Below are 21,355 nucleotides of genomic sequence, written 5' to 3' on the forward strand. Positions count from 1 at the left end.
GTTTGTTAGCCCTCACGATTCCACTTAGTGTGCCAACTAAATGCGGGGTTTCTCCTCCATGGCAGATGAGCTAGGTGTCCCTCTGGCTCTTGAAAAGATGGAGGGTCCATCCTCAGTTTTAACGTTTTTGGGGATCGAGTTAGATACAATTAACCAATGTTGCAGGCTCCCAAATGATAAACTCTTGGCCCAGGAGGAAAAGATATGCATAATAATGCGTTTCCGCAAAGTCACCTTGTATGCGTTGCAAGAGGTGGTTGGTCATTTAAATTTTGCCTGCCGGGTAGTTGTCCCAGGCCAGGGCTTCCAAAGAAGGCTCGGCTGGGCCATGCGTAGACTGCAGCGACTGCACCACTGAACCAGGGTCACCTTGGCCGTAAGACTGGACCTCAAAGTTTGGCTTCAATTTTTGCAGGAGTTCAATGGTGTTTCTTTCTGGAGGCGCGAGTTGCTCCTGGAGGCTGACTGGCAGGTTCATTCTGATGCTGCCAGGTCCCTGGGCTTTGGGGTAATCTGGGGGGACCGTTGGTGCGCAAAACTATGGCCTGAGGGTTGGTTAGCAGGCCAAGTTGCCAAGGATTTAACATTTCTGGAGTTTTTCCCAATTTCTGTAGCTGTGCACGTATGGGCTGACCAACTTGCCAATTCGGTGGTTCACTTTTGGTGTGACAATCAGGCCACTGTTCACGTCATCACCACCCTGTCTTCCAGCAACGCCAGAGTTATGTCGTTGGTAAGGGCATTCATGCTGTATTGCCTATGACATAATATCTGGTTCTGCGCCTGACACATACCTGGCCTAGACAATCCGATTGCCAATGCTTTGTCGTGTATATCCAGGTTGCATGGTTCTGGGAGTTGGCCCCTTGGGCACGTCCATTGCCAGACCCCATGCCAGCAGCACTATGGGAAACTGGCGGACTGAGGCGGAGCTCACCATGATGAACTCCATAGCTCCTAGCACCAGAACTGCTTACGACAAGGCAGGTAGGTAATTGCATGATTTCTGATGCAATCGACAGTTACAACAAACATGGCCCATCCTGGTGGACCACCTTTTGCAGTTCTGCATGTCTTGTTGGAACAGGAGGCTTTCGGCAAGGACCATCAGCGGCAAGCTGGCGGCTCTGGCCTTTTGGTCCAAATTTAAGGGCATGGCTGATAACACTCTCGATTTCAGGGTCCGGCGACCCATCCAGGGCTGGGCCAGGATGTCACCCCCAGCCACGGATTCCAGGTGCCCCCTTTCTCCGGACATCCTCTTAGGACTCTGGGGATTGTGGCCATCAATATGCGCTTCGCATTTTGAAGCAGGATTGTTTCACACAGCTGCCTTAAGGGCTTTCTTTGGGGCTCTACGGATTTCTGAACTGGTCGTGACATTAAAAGGTGATGTATCTGGAAGAGCTCTGTGATATTCTGACATCCGGGTCCACCTGGATGTTGTTCGGATGTTCGGATTCTGCTCTGGAAGTCCAAGACCGATCAGGCAGGTAACGGTGCCACGGGTGTCTCTTCTGCCAGCATGGGCCGAGGAACTGTGCCCCATCAGGGCAATGGCTGTTTTTCTGGATTTGAGAGGGCCCTCGGATGGTCCACTGTTTTGCCACTCTGATGGTTCCCCACTGATAAAGTATCAATTCCGGGCTGTTACTAAGTCTGCTCTAGGCACCCTTGGTCTAGGTAAATTTTGCTTTGGGACACATCCTTTCCGAATAGGGGCCACTTCTACTGCTGCGTCTCTGGGTTTCTCAACCGATCAGGTGAAGGCGGTGGGCAGATGGTGCTCCAAGGCCTTTAGGGCATACGTCAGGCCTCTACTGTGATAGGGTTATGACCCCCTCCTCCCCAGTTATTCCAGTTCTTACTGTTTTCTTGTTTTCCCTAGATCGATGGAATGGATGTGAACCCATGCGTGTGCTCACATGTGGACACAGCATGGTGTTCCGGGCTGGTCGGAGGGCTTCCTGGTCAGGCTGCGGACCTCAGTTAGGACTGTTCCGGCATGCCTGTATGCAGTGGCTTGGCAGACGCGGCATGCGGTGGGACGGCCTCCTACCCACTCTATTCCATCAAGGATTGCTGTGTGTCCCCCTGCAGGTTTTGGTGCTGCATCTTGGGGAGAATGACCTGGGTTATGTGAGAGACAAGAGCCTCATCTTGCAAGCATTGGGGGATTTTCAGGTTATTAGGCGCTGTTGGCTGGGGGTAACTATTGTTTGGTCATGCTTGCTCCCTAGACTTTTCTGACGGAATGTTGAAAACCAGCGGGCCATTGAAAGGGCCCGACAGAAGGTTAACAGGGAAATATCTCTGAGGCTATCCCAGCAGGGAGATGGGATTATTTCTCATCCAGAGATTTCACAGACATGGGGGGAGCTCAAGATGGGGTGCACCTGTCCGACTTAGGGAATGATATATTCCTGAGGGATCTGCAAAGGGGTATGCTGGAAGTAATTCAGTGCAGGTGGGGGGAATTTGACTAAGCGATAGGCTTGTCACTCCCTGTGGCTGTTAAGATGGGCATTCAGGATGAGAATAGCGACGGTGTGCATTCAGAGGCACGGTTATTGTGACAGGTGATGCCTGAGGCCTCCTGCTCTGGGTTTCACGGCCAATCGGGGGGTTAAGGGTTACCTGGGAGGCCAACTCACCTCACCTACCCGGTGTTGTGCGGCCCAGGCGGGGGTGACGGGGAAGGCCTACCTCCCCCCAAAGGGGTACCCCTGTGAGATAGTGAAATGACACGCTACCACACAGGCTTTGAATGCTTTCGCCCATTTCAGGGACAGCTAGGGGCTGCCCCAGTTTAGTTGCCCGTCCTTTTTTCCCCTTTGCAGATTTTATCAATAAATGTAGCCTGATTTGAACCCAAGAACCTGTGTCAGCCTTTTTATTTCCCCATCCCTGCTCGCAACTGGTATTGCACTCAAATACAACTAACTTTAAAACAACAATTTAAACTGCTTTTCAAAAGCTTTATTTTAAAGGCTGGGGGGTGAGGGAGGTCCCCTTAGTCACTATCCAAAAAGCAAAAGGGAATCACACTTTATAACTGGTGAATGTGAAAAGAACTGGCTACAAAAACTCTAATTGAAAGCAAAGCACAGATGAAAGAAGAGAGCTTGGTTCAGTATGTTCTTCTAGAGTAATAGTGCAGTTAAATCTATAACGTTTAAGAATGGCTAATTCTCAAATATTGTACAAAAGATAATTAAGCTGCCATTAAGCTTTCAGAGAAAAATATATCAGACCTTCCCAGAATTAATTCTTACTATTATCAAATGCATTCGTATGATCTGATTGCTCCCAGTAGTCTGTAACAGGAGCGAAATTTTAGCTGTAGCACTGTGTTGGTCATTATATTGTTGTTCACCTGCCCTTTTAAATCCTTATCATCTGCAACTGGGTTCTTCTGGGCCAGACTGATGGCTTCCCGAAAGACCATACTTAGAATACTTTGCAGAGTTCTGGTTGTCAAACCTCAAAAACAATATTATAGAGGTAGAAAAGGTGTAGAAAAGGACAAGTAAAATCATCAGGTTGCTGGAGCAATTCCCCCTATGAGGAAAGGTTATAATATTTGGGGCTTTTTAGCGTAGGAAAAAAAGTCAAATGGGGGAGGCATGGGCATAATCAAAGTGTATAAAATCATGCACGGTATAGAGAAAATGGATAGAAAGAACTAGAATCTGGGCTCATCCAATGAGGCTGAATGGTGGGAGATTCAGGATAGATAAAAGAAAATAACTTCAAACTGAAGTTATGGAATTTGCTTCATCAAGATGTGGAGATGACCACCAATTTTGATGATTTTAAAGGGGATTAGATAAATTCATGGAGGATAAAGCATGCCTCTGTACCACGTACTGGGAAACAGTAGGAGAAGTCTATGCTCTTCTGTCCTGTTTGTGGGCTTTCTATAGGCACCTGGTTGACCAGTTTAGAAAACAAAATGCTGGAGGTAGGCTTTCAGTCCGGCAGGACACATTTAGGTTCTGAAATTCTTAAGCTGATCAAAGATATGCCCACAGCTGTTGGTGCGCCCAGTTTAATGCTTTAGAAAAATGAGACTTCTCCTTAGAGGAGGCAAAAAACCTTAGATCACGTCTTCTTTTGGGACTCTGTCACAACATTAACTTTGCAAAATGTACAACCTACAACTGGTGTTACAATCAACTCCATTATTAGGTGCAGTGATGCACTGCTTATACACCCTAGCTGCAATCGTATGCATAATTATTTGGGACTAAATCCAACTGCACTCAGTAAGACTTACTTCTGAGTAAATGTGCATTGGATTGCATAAATATGCTGCATGCCTTTCTTCGAATGCATGCATCCTAAGCAACTGAGAACAAAATAGTTCATTTCAGGGAATGTTTAAACCCAAGGGCCGGTTCACACTTGCATCTTCACCTCTTCATAATCAAAGTATGAATAACATCTTGCATCTGTAAATGAGCCACTGAACATTAAATATCCTAGATAGAACTACATCACCCACATTACTGCAAACTCAGTTTTTTGCAGTGGGATCCATTCACACATTGAACTCTGAGTTATTATTCAGTGAGCTGGTTTGCAGGACATGACAGCTCACCGTGGGTTAATTTACCTGCACAGGCTGTCGCTTTGCCATTTCTGCATGGTGCCTAGCTTGCTGTGTCCTGCTAACCCAGGTGGCAGGGGTTGTTTGACGGTTACGCAATATTCAAATAAGCCTAAAACAACCCATGGGTTATTTGAAGGTTGTCTAACCCTCAACAACCCCTGCCACCTGGGTTCGCACAACACAACAACCCACGCCACACTGGACGCCCATGGGTGCCATACAAAAATGATGCCCATGGGTACCCAGATAAGGCGACAACCCTCGTGGATAAATTAACCCACTGTTTATTGGTGGGCTGTTGTGTTGTGCGAACCAGGTCAGGATGTAGGTATACATGCATGTATGAGCTGCCAAAATTTAAATGGCCTTTGTTTATCAGTATACTTCTAGGCTTTAAGTAATCTGAAGAGCACTGAGACACATATTGGGGATACATTTGAGCACTGCTTACTGGGCAGTATAGAAACCGAAGGAAGGTAGATAGGCAGGCAGGCTGGCTGGCCAGACTGAGTTTTAGAAGTCTTCCTTAGTAGGTCCATTTTGCAGATGGAAAGAGAGGCTGAGAGGCAGTGAATCTGTAAATCCATTCACCTGGTACAGTCAGCCAGGTGACCCCAACCCGCCACCCTCCAGAAATGTCGGACTATAACTCCCATCATCCAAAGCCAGCATGACAATGGGAGTTGTAGTCCAAAACATCCGGAGAGCGCCAGGTTGGGGAAGGCTGATCCAGTACATCCAGGGATGATTGAAGATCAACTCAAATCTAAGTATATCTCTCAGTCCGTACCTTGCTGATTCATCTAGACACAATAACCTAACATAATTTACACAAATGTATTTAAATCAGTTGCCAAACCGCAATTCATCTGATGTAATTTGTGCTTTTCAATAGACTAGGAAGTGGCAGCTCTCACAAGGCTTAAGGCATACTTACTAATATTTCAAATTCTATTAACCACATTTATACAGTCATTAATCAAGATAGCAGTTAGTTTGAGAAGACAAACTATAAAAGGACCTCATAGCTCAAAAAACACTCTGTCTCACAGTGTCATTAAAAGAGAATTTGATTTCTACAACTGACTGTAATCAACAAAATAAATTTTGAAGTAAATGGAGAGCTTTTGAGCTTTTCTACATGAGGCATTTATTGTGCACTCATCATTCCCTACTCATGGTTGTTTACAGGTTCCTTAGACAATGTTGTGACCCTTTAGTTTTGCTTCTGTTACTTTAGTACTTTCACCGAATTTTTTTTAGAGCAGGGAAAATGCAGTATTATTTGTAAAAGTGAAAGAAAACACTTTTTTCACTTGTGTATTTGAGCTATTCTGCTATACCACAGTGCCACCTAGAGGTTATATAGAGAAAAGCAGGAAAGGAAACGCTCTTCCTGTAGTGCTTGGATATCAATTCTGCGATGAAACCAAAAGTACATACAGAGCATTAATAGCCTCATGTAGAAAAGCCCTTTATATATTTTTAGAGAAACTACTGATTTTCATTTTTGTGAATACTGCTATTTAGAGAATAGGGAAGGGAATAGAGAATAGAGAAGACCCACAGATCAGTTAGATATGAGCTCACTAATATTCCTCATGAATATGCAGTGGAGGTGAAGAATAGATTTAAGGGACTAGATTTAGTAGATAGGGTCCCGGAAGAACTATGGACAGAAGTTCGCAACATTGTTCAGGAGGCAGCAACAAAAAACATCCCAAAGAAAAAGAAAACCAAGAAGGCAAGATGGCTGTCTTCTGAGACACTGGAAGCAGCCCAAGAAAGAAGGAAAGCAAAAGGCAACAGTGATCGGGGGAGATATGCCCAATTAAATGCAAAATTCCAGAGGTTAGCCAGAAGAGATAAGGAGTTATTTTTAAACAAGCAATGTGCAGAAGCGGAAGGAGATAATAGAATAGAAAGGACAAGAGACCTCTTCCAGAAAATTAGAAACATCGGAGGTAAATTCCAGGCAAAAATGGGTATGATCAAAAACAAAGATGGCAAGGACCTAACAGAAGCAGAAGAGATCAAGAAAAGGTGGCAAGAATATACGGAAGATCTGTATAGGAAGGATAATAATATTGGGGATAGATGTGACGGTGTGGCCAGTGAGCTAGAGCCAGACATCCTGAAGAGTGAGGTTGAATGGGCCTTAAGAAGCATTGCTAATAACAAGCCAGCAGGAGACGACGGTATCCCAGCTGAACTGTTTAAAATCTTGCAAGATGATGCTGTCAAGGTAATGCATGCCATATGCCAGCAAATTTGGAAAACACATGAATGGCCAACAGATTGGAAAAGATCTGCTTATATCCCCATACCAAAAAAGGGAAGCACCAACGAATGTTCAAACTATCGAACAGTGGCACTTATTTCACATGCCAGTAAGGTAATGCTCAAGATCTTGCAAGGTAGACTCCAGCAATTCATGGAACGAGAACTGCCAGATGCACAAGCTGGGTTTAGAAAAGGCAGAGGAACTAGAGACCAAATTGCCAATATCTGCTGGATAATGGAGAAAGCCAGGGAGTTTCAGAAAAACATCTATTTCTGTTTTATTGACTATTCTAAAGCCTTGGACTGTGTGGATCATCACAAATTGTGGCAAGTTCTTGGTGGGATGGATATACCAAGTCAGCTTGTCTGCCTCCTGAGGAATCTGTATAACGACCAAGTAGCAACGGTAAGAACAGACCATGGAACAATGGATTGGTTTAAGATTGGGAAAGGAGTACGGCAGGGTTGTATACTCTCACCCTACCTATTCAACCTGTACGCAGAACACATCATGCGACGTGCTGGGCTTGATGAAGCCAAGGCTGGAGTTAAAATCGCTGGAAGAAACATTAACAATCTCCGATATGCAGATGATACCACTTTGATGGCTGAAAGCGAGGAGGAGCTGAGGAATCTCATGACGAAGGTGAAAGAAGAAAGTGCAAAAGCTGGGTTGCAGTTAAACCTCAAAAAAACCAAGATTATGGTAACCAGCTTGATTGAGAACTGGCAGATAGAGGGAGAAAACGTGGAGGCAGTGACAGACTTTGTCTTTCTAGGCGCAAAGATTACTGCAGACGCTGACTGCAGCCAGGAAATCAGAAGACGTTTACTTCTTGGGAGGACAGTAATGACAAATCTTGATAAAATAGTTAAGATCAGAGACATCACACTGACAACAAAGGTTCGCACAGTGAAAGCAATGGTATTCCCCGTAGTAACCTATGGCTGCGAGAGCTGGACCATAAGGAAGGCTGAGCGAAGGAAGATAGATGCTTTTGAACTGTGGTGCTGGAGGAAAATTCTGAGAATGCCTTGGACTGCAAGAAGATCAAACCAGTCCATACTCCAGGAAATAAAGCCAGACTGCTCACTTGAGGGAAGGATATTAAAGGCAAAACTGATGTCCTTTGGCCACATAATGAGAAGACAGGATACCCTGGAGAAGATGCTGAAAGTGGAAGGCAAAAGGAAGAGGGGCCGACCAAGGGCAAGATGGATGGATGGTATTCTGGAGGTGACGGACTCGACCTTGGGGGAGCTGGGGGTGGCGACGGCCGACAGGAGGCTCTGGCGTGGGCTGGTCCATGACGTCACGAAGAGTCGGAAGCGACTGACCGAATAAACAACAAATACTGCTGTACAAGTTCATAAATGTTTTGTAATAGTGTAATATGATATTATGTTATAGTAAACTAAAAATTAATTAGATCTTTGTTTCCCAGCCTTATTGTGAAGATATAAAAATGCATCTGTACTACATATATTAAACAGTGTAAGTACAAAATATCTGTTACCCTGAGTGTCTGGACCTTGGTGAGTATACATTTTGACAATCCCAGACTGATGATGCCAGTATCAACATTCACTGTTCTTTGTGTTTACTTGTCAGACATAGACAAGTAAATACTGAGAATCTCATGTGCATTGACTGGAATATCTCTATGTTTTTGGAGATTTACAGATTTCATCTAGGATTCTCCACATTTCAGATATTCACAGAAACTTATGGAAGTATAGAAAGTCCAATATGCCTAGTTCAATTAGATGAATAACACCGAACTGAAAGTGAGAATTGTGGCTTTACACAAATTTGACTCAACTTGTGACTGTTGCAGAGTGCCACACGTATTGTTCAGGCCCGGTTGATATATAGCCACCTTCCTCTTCCCATATTAATTAATTAAACATTAGATGTAATCATAACAGCAACAAACAACGAAGTTAACTTAGTGTTGCCATTTAATATTAGTTCATCCTATCACATTATAAATTATTAAATCTAAACTATGCAATAGAAATCAACCACCACTTCAGGTAAAGTTAAAAAAGCAACAATTGAGGTAAACAATGCAACAACAACAAAAAGCAGTGAGTTAATGTAAAGTATGTCTGCAGTGAAAGAAGGGTTCTTACCTTTGTTATTGTATACATCTAGATAGTTTGGTGCTGAAAAAATTGTGATTAGTGAAGGGAAGCCTGTTGTCTGACTTTTCCTGTACATACGATACCTATGACAAATCGCATAAGTAACCTTATTAGTATCATTAATTGTTGGCATGGTAATGTTGATTTAGACTTTGTTATGGATATAGTTATGAGGATGCACATTACATGAATTTCTATGAGATTTGCATGTGCATAATTATTTTCTTGATTGTAGTCACTTGGTGCAACCTACCAAGTACTGTTCTGACAACTAATATTATTTCAATGAAGCTTGAATGCACGTTAGACAGACTACAAACATAGGACCAAACCAGACGTGACATTTTCCACATAGTTTGCACTGGCAGGCTCTCCTCCCAACATGAATAGCGGGGTGGGGCTGGGGCTGTAAGGTGGTCTCCGATCAGGACCATGGTGGGGACAAAAGTTGCCCTCCCCTTGGGTCCTGATCTCTGTCCCCGCCATAAAAAGGTAAAGGTAAAGTTGTCCCCAACCAGTCATGTCCGACTCTAGGGTGCGGTGCTCATTCCCGTTTCTAAGCCGAAGAGCCAGCGCTGTCCGAAGACGCTTCCGTGGTCATGTGGCTGGCATGACTGAACACCGAGGTGCACGGAACGCTGTTACCTTTCCCGCTGAGGCGGTACCTATTTATCTACTTGCAATTTCTTGCTTTCGAACTGCTAGGTTGGCAGGAGCTGGGACTGAAGACGGGAGCTCACTCCATCACGCAGCACTCGGGTCTCGAACTGCTGACCTGCCGACCTTCCAGTCTGCAGTTCAGCATCTTAACCACTAAGCCACTGCTGTCCCCGCCATAGTGGTTATTTATTTATTTATTTATTTTTAAATCAAGCACACCAGGCAAGCTACATGACAAACATCATGTCTAGTTTGACCTTCAAAGTCCAGCCCAAAGCTAATTAAAATTAATGTATAAACCTTTTGAAGGCAGATAGCTTTCATTCCCTTCATTTGGGTTTTGCTCCAGCAAAGCAATGTATGAGAATGCAGAACTGACCAGATCCAAGTAAATGTGTTTCTAGAACGCCATTAAAACAGCACCATGTATTAAATATTTTAGGGTCTTTCACTCCTGGAATGGCTAACCTTAAAAAATGGGATTTTGTGCAGGCTACCGAATAACCAGATTCATGTCTAAAACAAATTCTTTTCACATTTACACTTGCTTGTGGCAACAAAAACCTTACTGTCTCAGCTGGCCTATATTTAGTTGATCAGCAATGAAAATGAAAAACCCCAGAACTCTGGAAGCAAACCAACAAAAGTGATATTTTCTCCCTAGCAAGAGGCAAGGTAATACTCAATCACAGCATTTTCGTTCCCTTGCTTATATAAAAACTCTAAAAATTCTTGGCAGCAAAATGAGGAAAGTAGGTATGCTATCACTTCCAGACTAATCGCATGTTGGAACTCTCTCAAGATATTTGCCTTTCTGTACAGTAACAGTGAAAAAAATGAAACTTGAGGAATTGTTCGGTTCATCAGTGAGGATGTATGTTTAGTTCTATTAAGCTTTTGAATACACTGGGATTAATATTTTACATATGTAGCAGAGGTATTTGCAACAACCATGTCACTGGTTTCATACTCCAGATGGGTCTTCCAATATTAATTAATTAAATTAATTAAATACAATGCAGCCTGGTGCATTGTATGGCAAAAAAAGGGTTTTGAAACTTAAGGAAATGTCAAAAGCTGTTTGCAATGCTTCACTGGAGGAGGCAGATGTTTAAAGAAAGAGAAGAGGTCAAGGGCCCTGCTATGGACATAAAAGCTGGGGTGGGGGTGGTCCTTAACTGAGCTCTCTGTTCTGGATAAAAATATCCTTGTTATTTTGCCTCTTGGTATTAGTAAGATTTTCTCCAAGGTGTCAAATCTTAGCAGTTGAAATTCGTTACTTCTGCATCCCACCCTTTTACCAAAGAAGGATACTTCGGTCTAGTTCTTGCCAAAGGAGGAAACCCTATGTTTGGGCTATATCACTGCAGATTGCAAGTTGGGGCTCATGTGACTGAATGCTCCTCCATACAAAACTATTCCCATCATGCAGAAAACTAGCACTTCAGGGGGAAGAGGAAAACTCTTATCCTTGACATGTGGAGGATTCTTTCTTTCTTTATGGAGGAGCATTTAGTCACGTGCATCCAGATACCAGCTTACCACTTCAGTGAGAATTAGGCCTTAGACCAGGGATGGGGAACATGTGGGCACTCTTGATGTTGTTGGATTGCAACTCACATCATCCCTCACCATTGGCTATGTTGGCTAGGGCTGATGGGACTTGTTCTTGAGGAGCACATGTTCCTCACCATTGCCTTACACAAAAGAAACCTCCTCATGTACTTTTACCAAACTTCAGACATATATGGTCAGAATATTCATCTTTTAAAGGTGGTGATTTTCAAACTGCATTCTGGAGAATCCTGGGGTTCCTCAATGAGAAATAATTGTTGGTAAGCTTCCCTGAAAGACAGGCTGCCTAAGACTATCAGTTTTTGTCTGCAATGTATAGCCATGTTGGCTGTAAACTGCAGCCAACGTACAGCCAATGTTAGCTGTTTTAGGGCATACTCTCCCCATTCCATAGACTCCTTTGCCGTGTGGAAGGTTCTAGAGTTGAGGCCCACGGTTTCCTCAGCAGCAGACAATTAAATGTGGAAAGGGAGCAGGAAGCTTGAAAACCTTCGTTTTAGGGAATATAAATATTTGCTTGGCATTTTTGCAGTATCAGCTTTGTATGCTACATGAAAAACATCAAACCACTGGAACAAACATTATCATTCCACACAAATGTTTTTCCTAGTGATGGGTGGGCTGGCCCCCCTCTGTGCCTGCCTCAGTTTTTGCACACCCAGAGAATCCTTTCAAAGCAGATTTCACATATTTCCAACCCTTTTCCAAGAAAGCCCAGAAAACAGGACAAAAAAAAAACCTAATACGAAGGTGAAATTTCCCTCAGCATGTTCAGGAGCATCATGTCCAGTTAAGGAGAGATCTGCAAGTAGGAATGGACAAATCTGATAATGTTGGTTTCTCATTTTTTCCAATCTTATATTTGGTTTGTCCTGAACTTTGAAATGTTTTTTAAAAAATGTTTGCATGAAAATTCGTATACACTTTTTGCATGCATTTTTCCTAACACATGCATTTCTGTATGCAATTTGCCTAATATACCCATTATGTTGCAAGCAATGTTCCTAATATAAGGTATTTTTGAAAGTTATTTTCACAGATACATGCTTTTTTGTGTGCATTTGCCCAATATACAAATTTTTCTTTTAATTGTCGAAGTGCGAATTTCAAACTACAACTGAGTATAGTTTGTATATTGGTTTAAAAGTTTGAGATTAGGTAAATTCGCAGAAAAATGTGAACCAACGTAATTTCCCCCTGCAATCCCTACCTGCAAGGCCTATTCTGAGTCTACCAAGCCTGCCCTGCTACCAGTTCCCCAGCCCTTCTCAAGTGCAAATAGAAGGGGAAATTGGTATGGAGTGCTGGCTGATATATTTGGAAGGGCTTGGGCATGGCTTGTCATGAGGCATGAATTTGTGCCCTGGGGAAGTTTATATTTTGACTCCCTCAATTCCAACATCTTCCTCCACCACTAATCTTTCTCCTTTACCACATACAGACAATTCTCAACAACATTCTCTTTATAAAAGCCTTATTTGGCAGCAGTCCGTTAGCTTCCCTAAGGACTGTTTTACACGTGCCCCTTTATTTCCCTACATGAAGTTAACATAATCCCTGTACACTAGTATGTGTGAAAAATGATGTTAAAAATTGTGTTGTCATGGCAAATTAGAGATGTGCTCATTTTGGCACACAACAGTGCATAAGTTTTATTTTCCTGCTCAGAGGTCCCCCCGGTGTAAGAACAATATCACACTGAAGCAGCCCTGAGGCTGGCCAACAAAAGCAGAAAACCTAACAAAAGTATAGTAAATAAGTGCACAGGTATCCATTTGGGGGCTTAATTAAAGATGCTGGTTATTATCTTTAAAGCTCTTAACATAATCGTTTGGGACCAAGCTATCTAAAAGGCTGTCTCTCTCATACGAGATTGCCCATCCTGTGTGATCAGTGGGGGACTCTCCTGTGTATCTCAGCTTTATCAGAGATATCTGTAGTGGGAACATAGGAGAAAGCCTTCTCTGTATCTGCCCCCAGGTTGTGGAACTGTCTCCCTTGGGTAATCTATCTCTGTCGCAGCCCCGTCTGTGACATGACCTTTCCAGGAAAATCCGCCTGGCAATGTCACTGTTGTCAAGAATGGATTGTCCTTTCCCTTCACAATCAACACCACAATAAACAAAGCTTCAGGCTAATATGACTTTATTTTGCTAGAGACTAGCCTGTCTGCAAATGCAGATTCAAGGAAACTCTCAGACCCTACCTTAGGCCCTAAACAACCAATCAACAATCTCTAAGCAGAGGAGACAAACCAGAAGTTAGAGAAGTTGCTAGCAGTTCAGGTATGAACTTCACAGCCAAGCTTGCTTCACAGTGATGCTCCTCCCTTAGGGTGGCTCCCTCCTACATTGGCTTCCAAGACTGGCTATCTGGGCAGAGCTTCTGAGCCCTGCCCCTAACTTTTCCTGCTTAGCTTTGTAATGTGCCCTAGCGTCTTTCAAGTCATGCGCCTCTTCCTCTTCCTCCTCAACTTGAGTTCCCACAGTGGAGGGAGGGGGCAGGGACTGAGCCTGGGCCATCTGTTAGTCAAGGCCTTCAGAGGAATCTTTCCCACCATCTAGGCGCTCTAGGGAGGGTCCCTCCCCCATGCTTTAATCTAGCAGTTCTAACTCTGACTCAGAATCAGAGCTGTCAGACAACTGAAAGGGCTGGGACTCATCCCTGACATCTGTATACATTTAGGTTACGACCTTCATCTTTAAGCAGGCATTTAATCTTTAATCTGCTACTTTGATGGTTAATTTTATTGCTTGCTCCTCAATGTTTTAAATATATATTTTAAATGTTTAATATTGTACTATTTAAATACTTTTATTATTGTTGTTGGGTTTTATGATTGTAAACTGCTTTTAGGGCATTTGCCAGTTGGGTGATATATTTATTTATTTATTTACAATATTTGTATACCTCTCCATACCTAGAACAGATTTCAGAGCAGTGAACACAAGGGATAAAACAGTAAAGTGATAAAAAGATTAAAACACCAGATTAAAAGTATGCTACTTTAAAAACAGAATACCAGTCGAAACTGTGACTGCTCAATTAAGTCCTGTTTTCAGGAGGCACCGGAAACAGCATAGTCTAGGTGCCTGACCGACCTCCAGGGGCAGGGAATTCCAAAGAAAGGTGGCAGCCACACTGAAGGCTTTTTTCTGGTGGACTCCAGTTGGCCCATACGTCCATGTGGAACCACCGATAACCTCAGTCCTCCGGTGACCTCAGTGACCGGGCAGGTTGCTATGGGAGAAGGTGCTCTCTCAGGTGTCTTGATCCCAAGTACATGAATTGGATTTGTAAATCTAGCTGGTTGATGCTCTAGTTTTTATTGGTTGCTCAATTTGCTTTTAGAGGTTTTTATTGTTTTAGGTTTCTGTGGGAGTTTTTTTTTGGTTGAATGATACTGCTTTAAAAAATGTTAAATTGTTAGCTTCCTTGGACATCCTTGGAAGAAAAGGTGGGGCATAAGTCTACTTAAGTAAATAAACAAGAGTAACATATGGTGTACATTTCCATGTAATGAAAGGAAAAGAAGGTGTTGCACTACTTAAATGTGGACAGTCTTAATGAATTAATTCATGTTTCTTCTCTTTGTAGGTCAATAACCACCTTAAACTTCTTTCACCTACCTTTGCGTAAAAACTACTGGTAATTTAGCCATTAGTCTGAGTAAAGTGGAAGCATGGAGTAGCACTTCCTTTCAGTGACCTAGAAAATATATTCCTGATTCAAACTGTGCCTCTCTAAAGAGCCCTGCAGGTCTGGAAAGTTAACAAGCTGTAAAGAGCTGATATATCCGTTCCTGCTGTTTACCAGCTGAACAAGTGAAAACCCTGGTTTTAATTATATCATCACAGTATACCTTACTTTGAGCACAGGGCCACCAAAACTGTTTTGAGTATCAGAACTGTGCCCTGGGATATTTATTTATTTATTTCATTGCTATAATGCCCAATAGACTAAGCTCTCTGGGTGGTTCACAAAAATTAAAACCAAAAAGCACACAGTAAAACAATATAAAATATAAAAACATTAAAACCACAATATAACAATACAATAACTGTTGCATTATACATTGTATTATACAATATAATTGTTGCATTATATATTGTATTATACAAAAATAATATTTATAGAAGCAGAAATATATTTGAATCCTTGCAGAGCTCATTTTGCTCACCAACAGACACCCATAATTAGAATTTGGGAATATGATTCCTAGATGGTTGGAAATTATTTTGAAAGTGGCTAGATATCCTTCACTTCTCTACACCTGCTACAGAACCAGAGTTTCTGGGTGCTGCCTGGATGTCCATGCAACTCCTCTGAAGGGCAGCAAGAAAGCCTGAAAAGTCGATCTTCAACCAAAGGTGTGAACAGAATGCTGGACTAGATGGACCCTTGGTCTGATTCAGCAGAGCTCTTATGAAACATTATACCAGAGGTAGGCAACTTGGTGCCCTCTAGTTATTTGGACTTCAACGTCCATAAGCCATGCTGGCTGGGTCATATTTTATTATTATTACATTTATATCCTGCCTTTTTCCACTTGCAAGGAACCCAAGGCGACTTACATGGTCCTCCTCCTCTCCATTTTATCCTCTCCATTTTATACAATATATGGGAGTTGTAGTGCAAAACATCTATACCACACCATGTTGTCTGTCCCTGCACTTGACCATAACCATTTATGTTTTGAGCAATAATGAAAAGAACGTTTCACTTCAGCAGACATAGAGGGGAAACATACTGAAGGCTACATGTGCAGGAACATAACGTAGTCAAAGAGTCAAGGAAAAACTCACCCGGCATCCTGGGCTTCATGGGCTCGGAGTATAGATAATAAGTTATTGTGCTGTAGGAAGTCGCATACAGCAGGGTAACTGTTGGGGGTGAAAAGGAAAGAGAGAGAGAGAAGTGTCTGTTAATGATAATGAAATGATAAGAGCACTGCATTCCATTCCAACATTGACAAATGTCTGATTGAACGATACTTGTTCAGACTACACAACCAACCACCTTGCTGAAGGGTCATTTTTATTTTTATTTTTTATTGCATTTATATCCCGCCTTTTTTCCTCTTGCAAGGAACCCAAGGCGGCTTACATTATCCTCCTCCTCTCCATTTTATTCTCACAACAACCCTGTGAGGTAGGTTGGGCTGAGAGTCTGAGACTGGCCCAAAATCACCCAGTGAGCTTCCATGGCTGAGTGGGGACTAGAACCCGGATCTCCCGGCTCCCAGTCCAACACTCTCACCACTACACCACACTGGCTTTTTGTAGTTTCTCAGCACACAACACATGAAACTGTACTTAAACATTATTGAGTTCAGAGGAAAGAAACACTGAAAAATGTCATTTCACTGTATAATCACATGTTCTGTTATTTGCACAATACAAAACCTGTGAATTGCAGAACTCTCAAACATCATGGCCAAGTTCATATGTAATATGAAGCCATGATTTCTTTGCTATATTAATGAATCTCAGACTTGCATGCTTAGCTTCCCCTCTCTTCCTTTTTTCCATGTCAGGAGGAAGAGATTGGAAGCATCTACTTCTTGTCTGACTTGGGACATCAAAATGCAGGGAACTGTGGTTTGTTTAAATTATGGTTAGTGAGAACAGGACAGGTTCAAACTATAGTTTCAGATCCTGCCTTGTTCTTACTGACCACAGTTTAAACCAACCTTCCCCAACATGGTACCCTCCAGATGTTTTGGACTTCAACTCCCATCCGCCCCAGCCAGCATAACCAATGGTCTGATATGCTAGGAGTTGTGGTCCAAAACACCTGGACGGCATCAGATTGGGAAGGATGGTTTAAACAGATCACAGTTTCCTAAGTTAGGACATCATGGGGAACTATGGTTAGGTTTAAAACTGGAAGTAGTCCTTCTCTGGTGCATGAAAGAGAAAGAGAGGAGAGGGAGAGCATATGACCCTCAGGTTTGCCATGGCTCATTCATAACCATGGTTTCCCATTATGTCTAAAACAGGCTGTTATGGACTTCTTTGGAGCATATGACTTGCTGCTGTGGGAAGCCAAATGCTGGACTTGGTGGACCTTTGGTATAATCCAGTAGGGCTCTTATTTTTGTTAGGTGTGTGTGTGTGTGTGTGTGTGTGTAAGAGAGACCAGATGAAACAATGGATTTGGAGATACTCTTGTATGCCTCTGTGTAGACAAATTCTAACGCGACAGCTACTCTTCGGTCAGATTGTATACAGGATAGTCCCTGCGTTATCTGCATCTAGCACAGATTTACACATGGAACCTTTCAACTGCATAAAGAGTTCCCACACCTATGCTGTCACTGGTGTGCAAGCTTTTCACACTGCTAGAAAGATCTATGTCTCAAGCCATGCAAACTATTACAGCCAGATGTGAAGAGCCTCCTCCCATACTGGTATGATAAAATACAGACGGGCCCCAAAGCAGTCATGAAAAGTAAGAAAAAGAAAAGTAAGACTTTATTATCCAGTGATTGTGGTCAATGTCTTGGTTTTCTAAGTTTAATAGCTGAGACTATTTTTCTCGATTTATCTTTTTGTTATCCTCAAATGCAGATTTAATGACTTCAGAAGCCCTCCTCCAAATGAATTCATACACTAGACTGAGTAGCTGCATTTTAATTCAATCAGCATGATGTGAGGTTTGCTGCAGTTGTTTCCCCACGTTATTCACCCCACAAAGATGCTGCTGCCTTTATAAGAAAGAACAAGGGGAGGAGTCAACTTTCTATTTCTGTCTCAACAACCAACACTGTGAACACACTTCAGCAGCTACATAAATCTCCATGGGCACTTCACATTTTGCTAACATGCGAGAAGCTACACAGTTAGTACTAAGTATATGCTTTCTCAGATTCACAAACTGCAGTTCTCCATCTTTAGAAGACAAGGGATGGTGGCAAGACAAGTGGTTACGCATGAAAAGCTGTATTTCCTCATTTCAGTGAAATATATGAGAACTGAAACGGGCTCAGGATTAGCAGGAAAAAATCCGAAACCTGATCCTGAGATTTTGTATAAGTGGGTCACATTGCCTCGTTTCAATGGCACCAGCAAGCACTCTGATGCTGCCCCATTCAGTTAAACAGAATCAGCAGATCAGATCTGTGGGTGCCTCAAGAAAAATACAAGCTCTGTGTCTGGAGGACTATAGTGCTGTGATATGAAGCTTCTTGTCATAATTTAAGGGATAAATGTTTTCTGCTTTCTGTTTAATCAGGTAGTGATTAAAAATAATAGTAATAACTGAATGCATTGCATTAGCATATGGTACTTAGTAAAATGCCAAATCAGATCTTAAGGCTGTGTTCTGGCATCTCGGTTCTACATGTGGTGATGCGGAGGAGCAGGTCTGAGGCTCACGTGCACCCTTTCTCAAGCACATACAAAAGGTCACACACAATCATGTCACCACAAAGAGTGGTGCATGCAACTCTCTGAATTTCGGAAGCAGTATATAATTTGGCTCTAAGATTACTGGGGGGAAATCGCCCTGTTGCACAGTCAAGCTACACTAATAAACTAATTGTATTTCATCGTTGAAAGAAATACCATGGAAAGACAGAAAATTTCATCAAAATGAGAAGGGGAGAGAGGAAGGGATTACCTTACTTAAAGAAATAATAATAATTATGTAAAATTGTATTTATGTGAGAAGCCCTTTGCTCGCAACATTTATGGAAAATAAAGAGTATGAGAATAATGTTTAATGGAAAGGCCTAATTCAAGCTCTCAGGTACAAATACAACCGGAGTGTATGGGTAACATATAAAGCTGATACATTCTATAGCCCATTTAAAAGCCCAGAAAATTAACTTTGCAGGAAACAGAAAATGTAAAAAATACATTTTGCTACTTTGTTGGCAAAGGACTGCTGAAATTGTGTTATGGTGTCAGAGCACTAGAGAATTCCAGATCTGGATTATTACAAAATCTGCATAGGTCAATGGTAGCTGAAATACAGCATGATCCAATCACAATGACATTTCTGTAAGTTTTTTACAGAATTAAAGCCTGTTGCACAATCTAGTGCAGGGACGGGGAAGCTCAGGCCTGGGGGTCAAATCTGGCCCTCCTGAAATCCCAGTTCCTCCCTCTCCCTCTGAAATGGCCATGCTCCCTCCACTTAACCCTACTCCCTTTCCCTCAACTGATCGGTTGGTGGTTTCCCAAGCTTATATGCAGTTTTTTCCCTACTCGAAAAGGTTGAAATGCCTCTCCCAAGGCGTAGAAACTGGCTGTAAAAGATTCAAGCTACAATATGCTGGGTTTGGGGAGTCTTTTTGGCCACACCTCTATTGCACTGCCTTTGCCTCGCCCCTTTTGTCTTTAGTCACGCCCACCACTGGAATGGAGCCCCCCCAAAAGCTTCTCCAAAATTCGGTCCTCGAGCTGAAAGAGGTTCAGCACCCCAACCTAGTGCCTTCACTGGCATTTTCAGTCATACATTCAATTTCCTCTCAGCTCTAAAGGCACTCTATGAGTCAGACCCAGCTCCTGTGCAGATCACCACTGGACACAGAAAAGGGAAACAAAGAGCAAGTTGTAGGTAGCCTTTAGTTCAAGCAAACCTGACTCAGAACTCTTTATAGAAGCATCACGTCACCTGCTAGAGCCTAGCTGGCAATTTATGGAAATACCTTGCAGTTTACTGCTTTGGCTGGCCTCCTTGCAGTTTGCTGCTTTGGGCAGACTTGGAAGACAGCATATAGGATATTCATGGCATACCTGTCTGATATTCCTCAGCTTAAGACCTACACTAGGCTCAAGTCCTGGCACCATCAAAACCAACACTTATGAATGCAGACGAGGCAAGTGAATCTTGGGAAGCTATTTCCTCCACTGACTGCATTAGAATTCGATAAAGGTAGGGATGTATGAGAATTTTGTTTATGTTTAGAAATCATATGAACATGTGTCATTTGCAACCCCAAATGTGACCAGGAGAGCATGTTCTCCGAAAATGTTTGCAAATTCCCGAACTTGCATTTGTGTTAAAAAAAAAAAAAAAGTGCGTTTTTGGTCTATGCAAGAAAAGTGTGCGGTTTTGGTGCAGTTTTTTAAAATAAACATTTTCCCTCCCAAAATGCACAGTCCTCTCATTCAAACGAAATGAAGAAAGGGCACAACTGAACATAGGAAACGAGGCGAGCCAAGCTTCAAGGTGGTGTTCTGAGAATCAGACACAATGCACATATTTTTCATGTATGCTTAAACACAAGATGTTTAAGCATACATGATAAATATGAAGTGTGAACATGAGACACACATGTTTGCAAATGTTTACCATATAGATACATGGGAGCCATGACTAGCTTCAGCACTGTATTGAGCACACTCTCTACACCAAGCCTGGGTTAGCACCTGTGGTAAATTGTGAAATGGCCCTTTAGGACAAAAAAGCATCCCATTTTAATTTGTTTTTTACAAGCATTAAATCAGAACAGAGTGTGATTTTCAACTGTTTGGATACCAATTTCAAAACTACTCTTGAACCTTCTGTTCAAGTCAGTTTCACATTGTGGCCTAGAAGATTTGGCCTGAAAGTACTAATGCATAAATCATTATGTAATGTCAGTAAAATGTTTTCTTTTCATAGGAGAAAGGTACCCTTTACACTTTATGGTAAAAGCATGATTAGGTTCACAAATAGTTAAGGAAGCTCATGTAGTGGCAACAATCCAACAAAGAATTAACAAAACGTACACCTTTTTATTTCAATGTACTAAAACACGCTTGACATAGTTTGCGAAGATGCCTGAAGTAGGAAATAATGCAGTACAAATTAATACCATGGGTAGATCTACACCAGTGTTGGAAGCAATGTGTAGGGCCTCAAATAAAAACAAAAACTGTTTGTAGGTCCCTTTTATTAAAAGAAGCCTTGAAACTACTGATTGAACTAGGAGATTCCTTATAATTATGGCTACAGTACTTAGAAGTATTTTGACCAAAGTAGGCATGAGCATGTTTAAGAAATGCTGACAGCATGACAACATTATTTTGGTACTCAGATTAATTACTGCAGAACTAACCAATATGTTTATATTTACTCCAA

At 42.3% G+C, this 21,355-nt stretch overlaps 1 protein-coding gene across 1 annotated transcript in view; it reads right to left on the reverse strand.

Moving 5' to 3' along the window:
* PPP3CA (protein phosphatase 3 catalytic subunit alpha) overlaps positions 1 to 21,355 on the reverse strand; it is a 271,308-nt gene that overhangs the window by 47,202 nt on the left and 202,751 nt on the right. Inside the window, exons 7-8 of the mRNA XM_084855718.1 lie at positions 16,087 to 16,164; positions 9,035 to 9,129 (exon numbers count right to left, since the gene is read on the reverse strand). Coding sequence (XP_084711844.1) covers positions 9,035 to 9,129; positions 16,087 to 16,164 — 173 coding nt within the window. The remainder of the gene's footprint in view (positions 1 to 9,034; positions 9,130 to 16,086; positions 16,165 to 21,355) is intronic.

The sequence above is a fragment of the Heloderma suspectum genome, chromosome 5 (assembly GCF_057233095.1).
Source record: "Heloderma suspectum isolate Gila_16-S chromosome 5, 16-S_ref, whole genome shotgun sequence".
Classification (NCBI taxonomy): Eukaryota; Metazoa; Chordata; class Lepidosauria; order Squamata; family Helodermatidae; genus Heloderma; species Heloderma suspectum.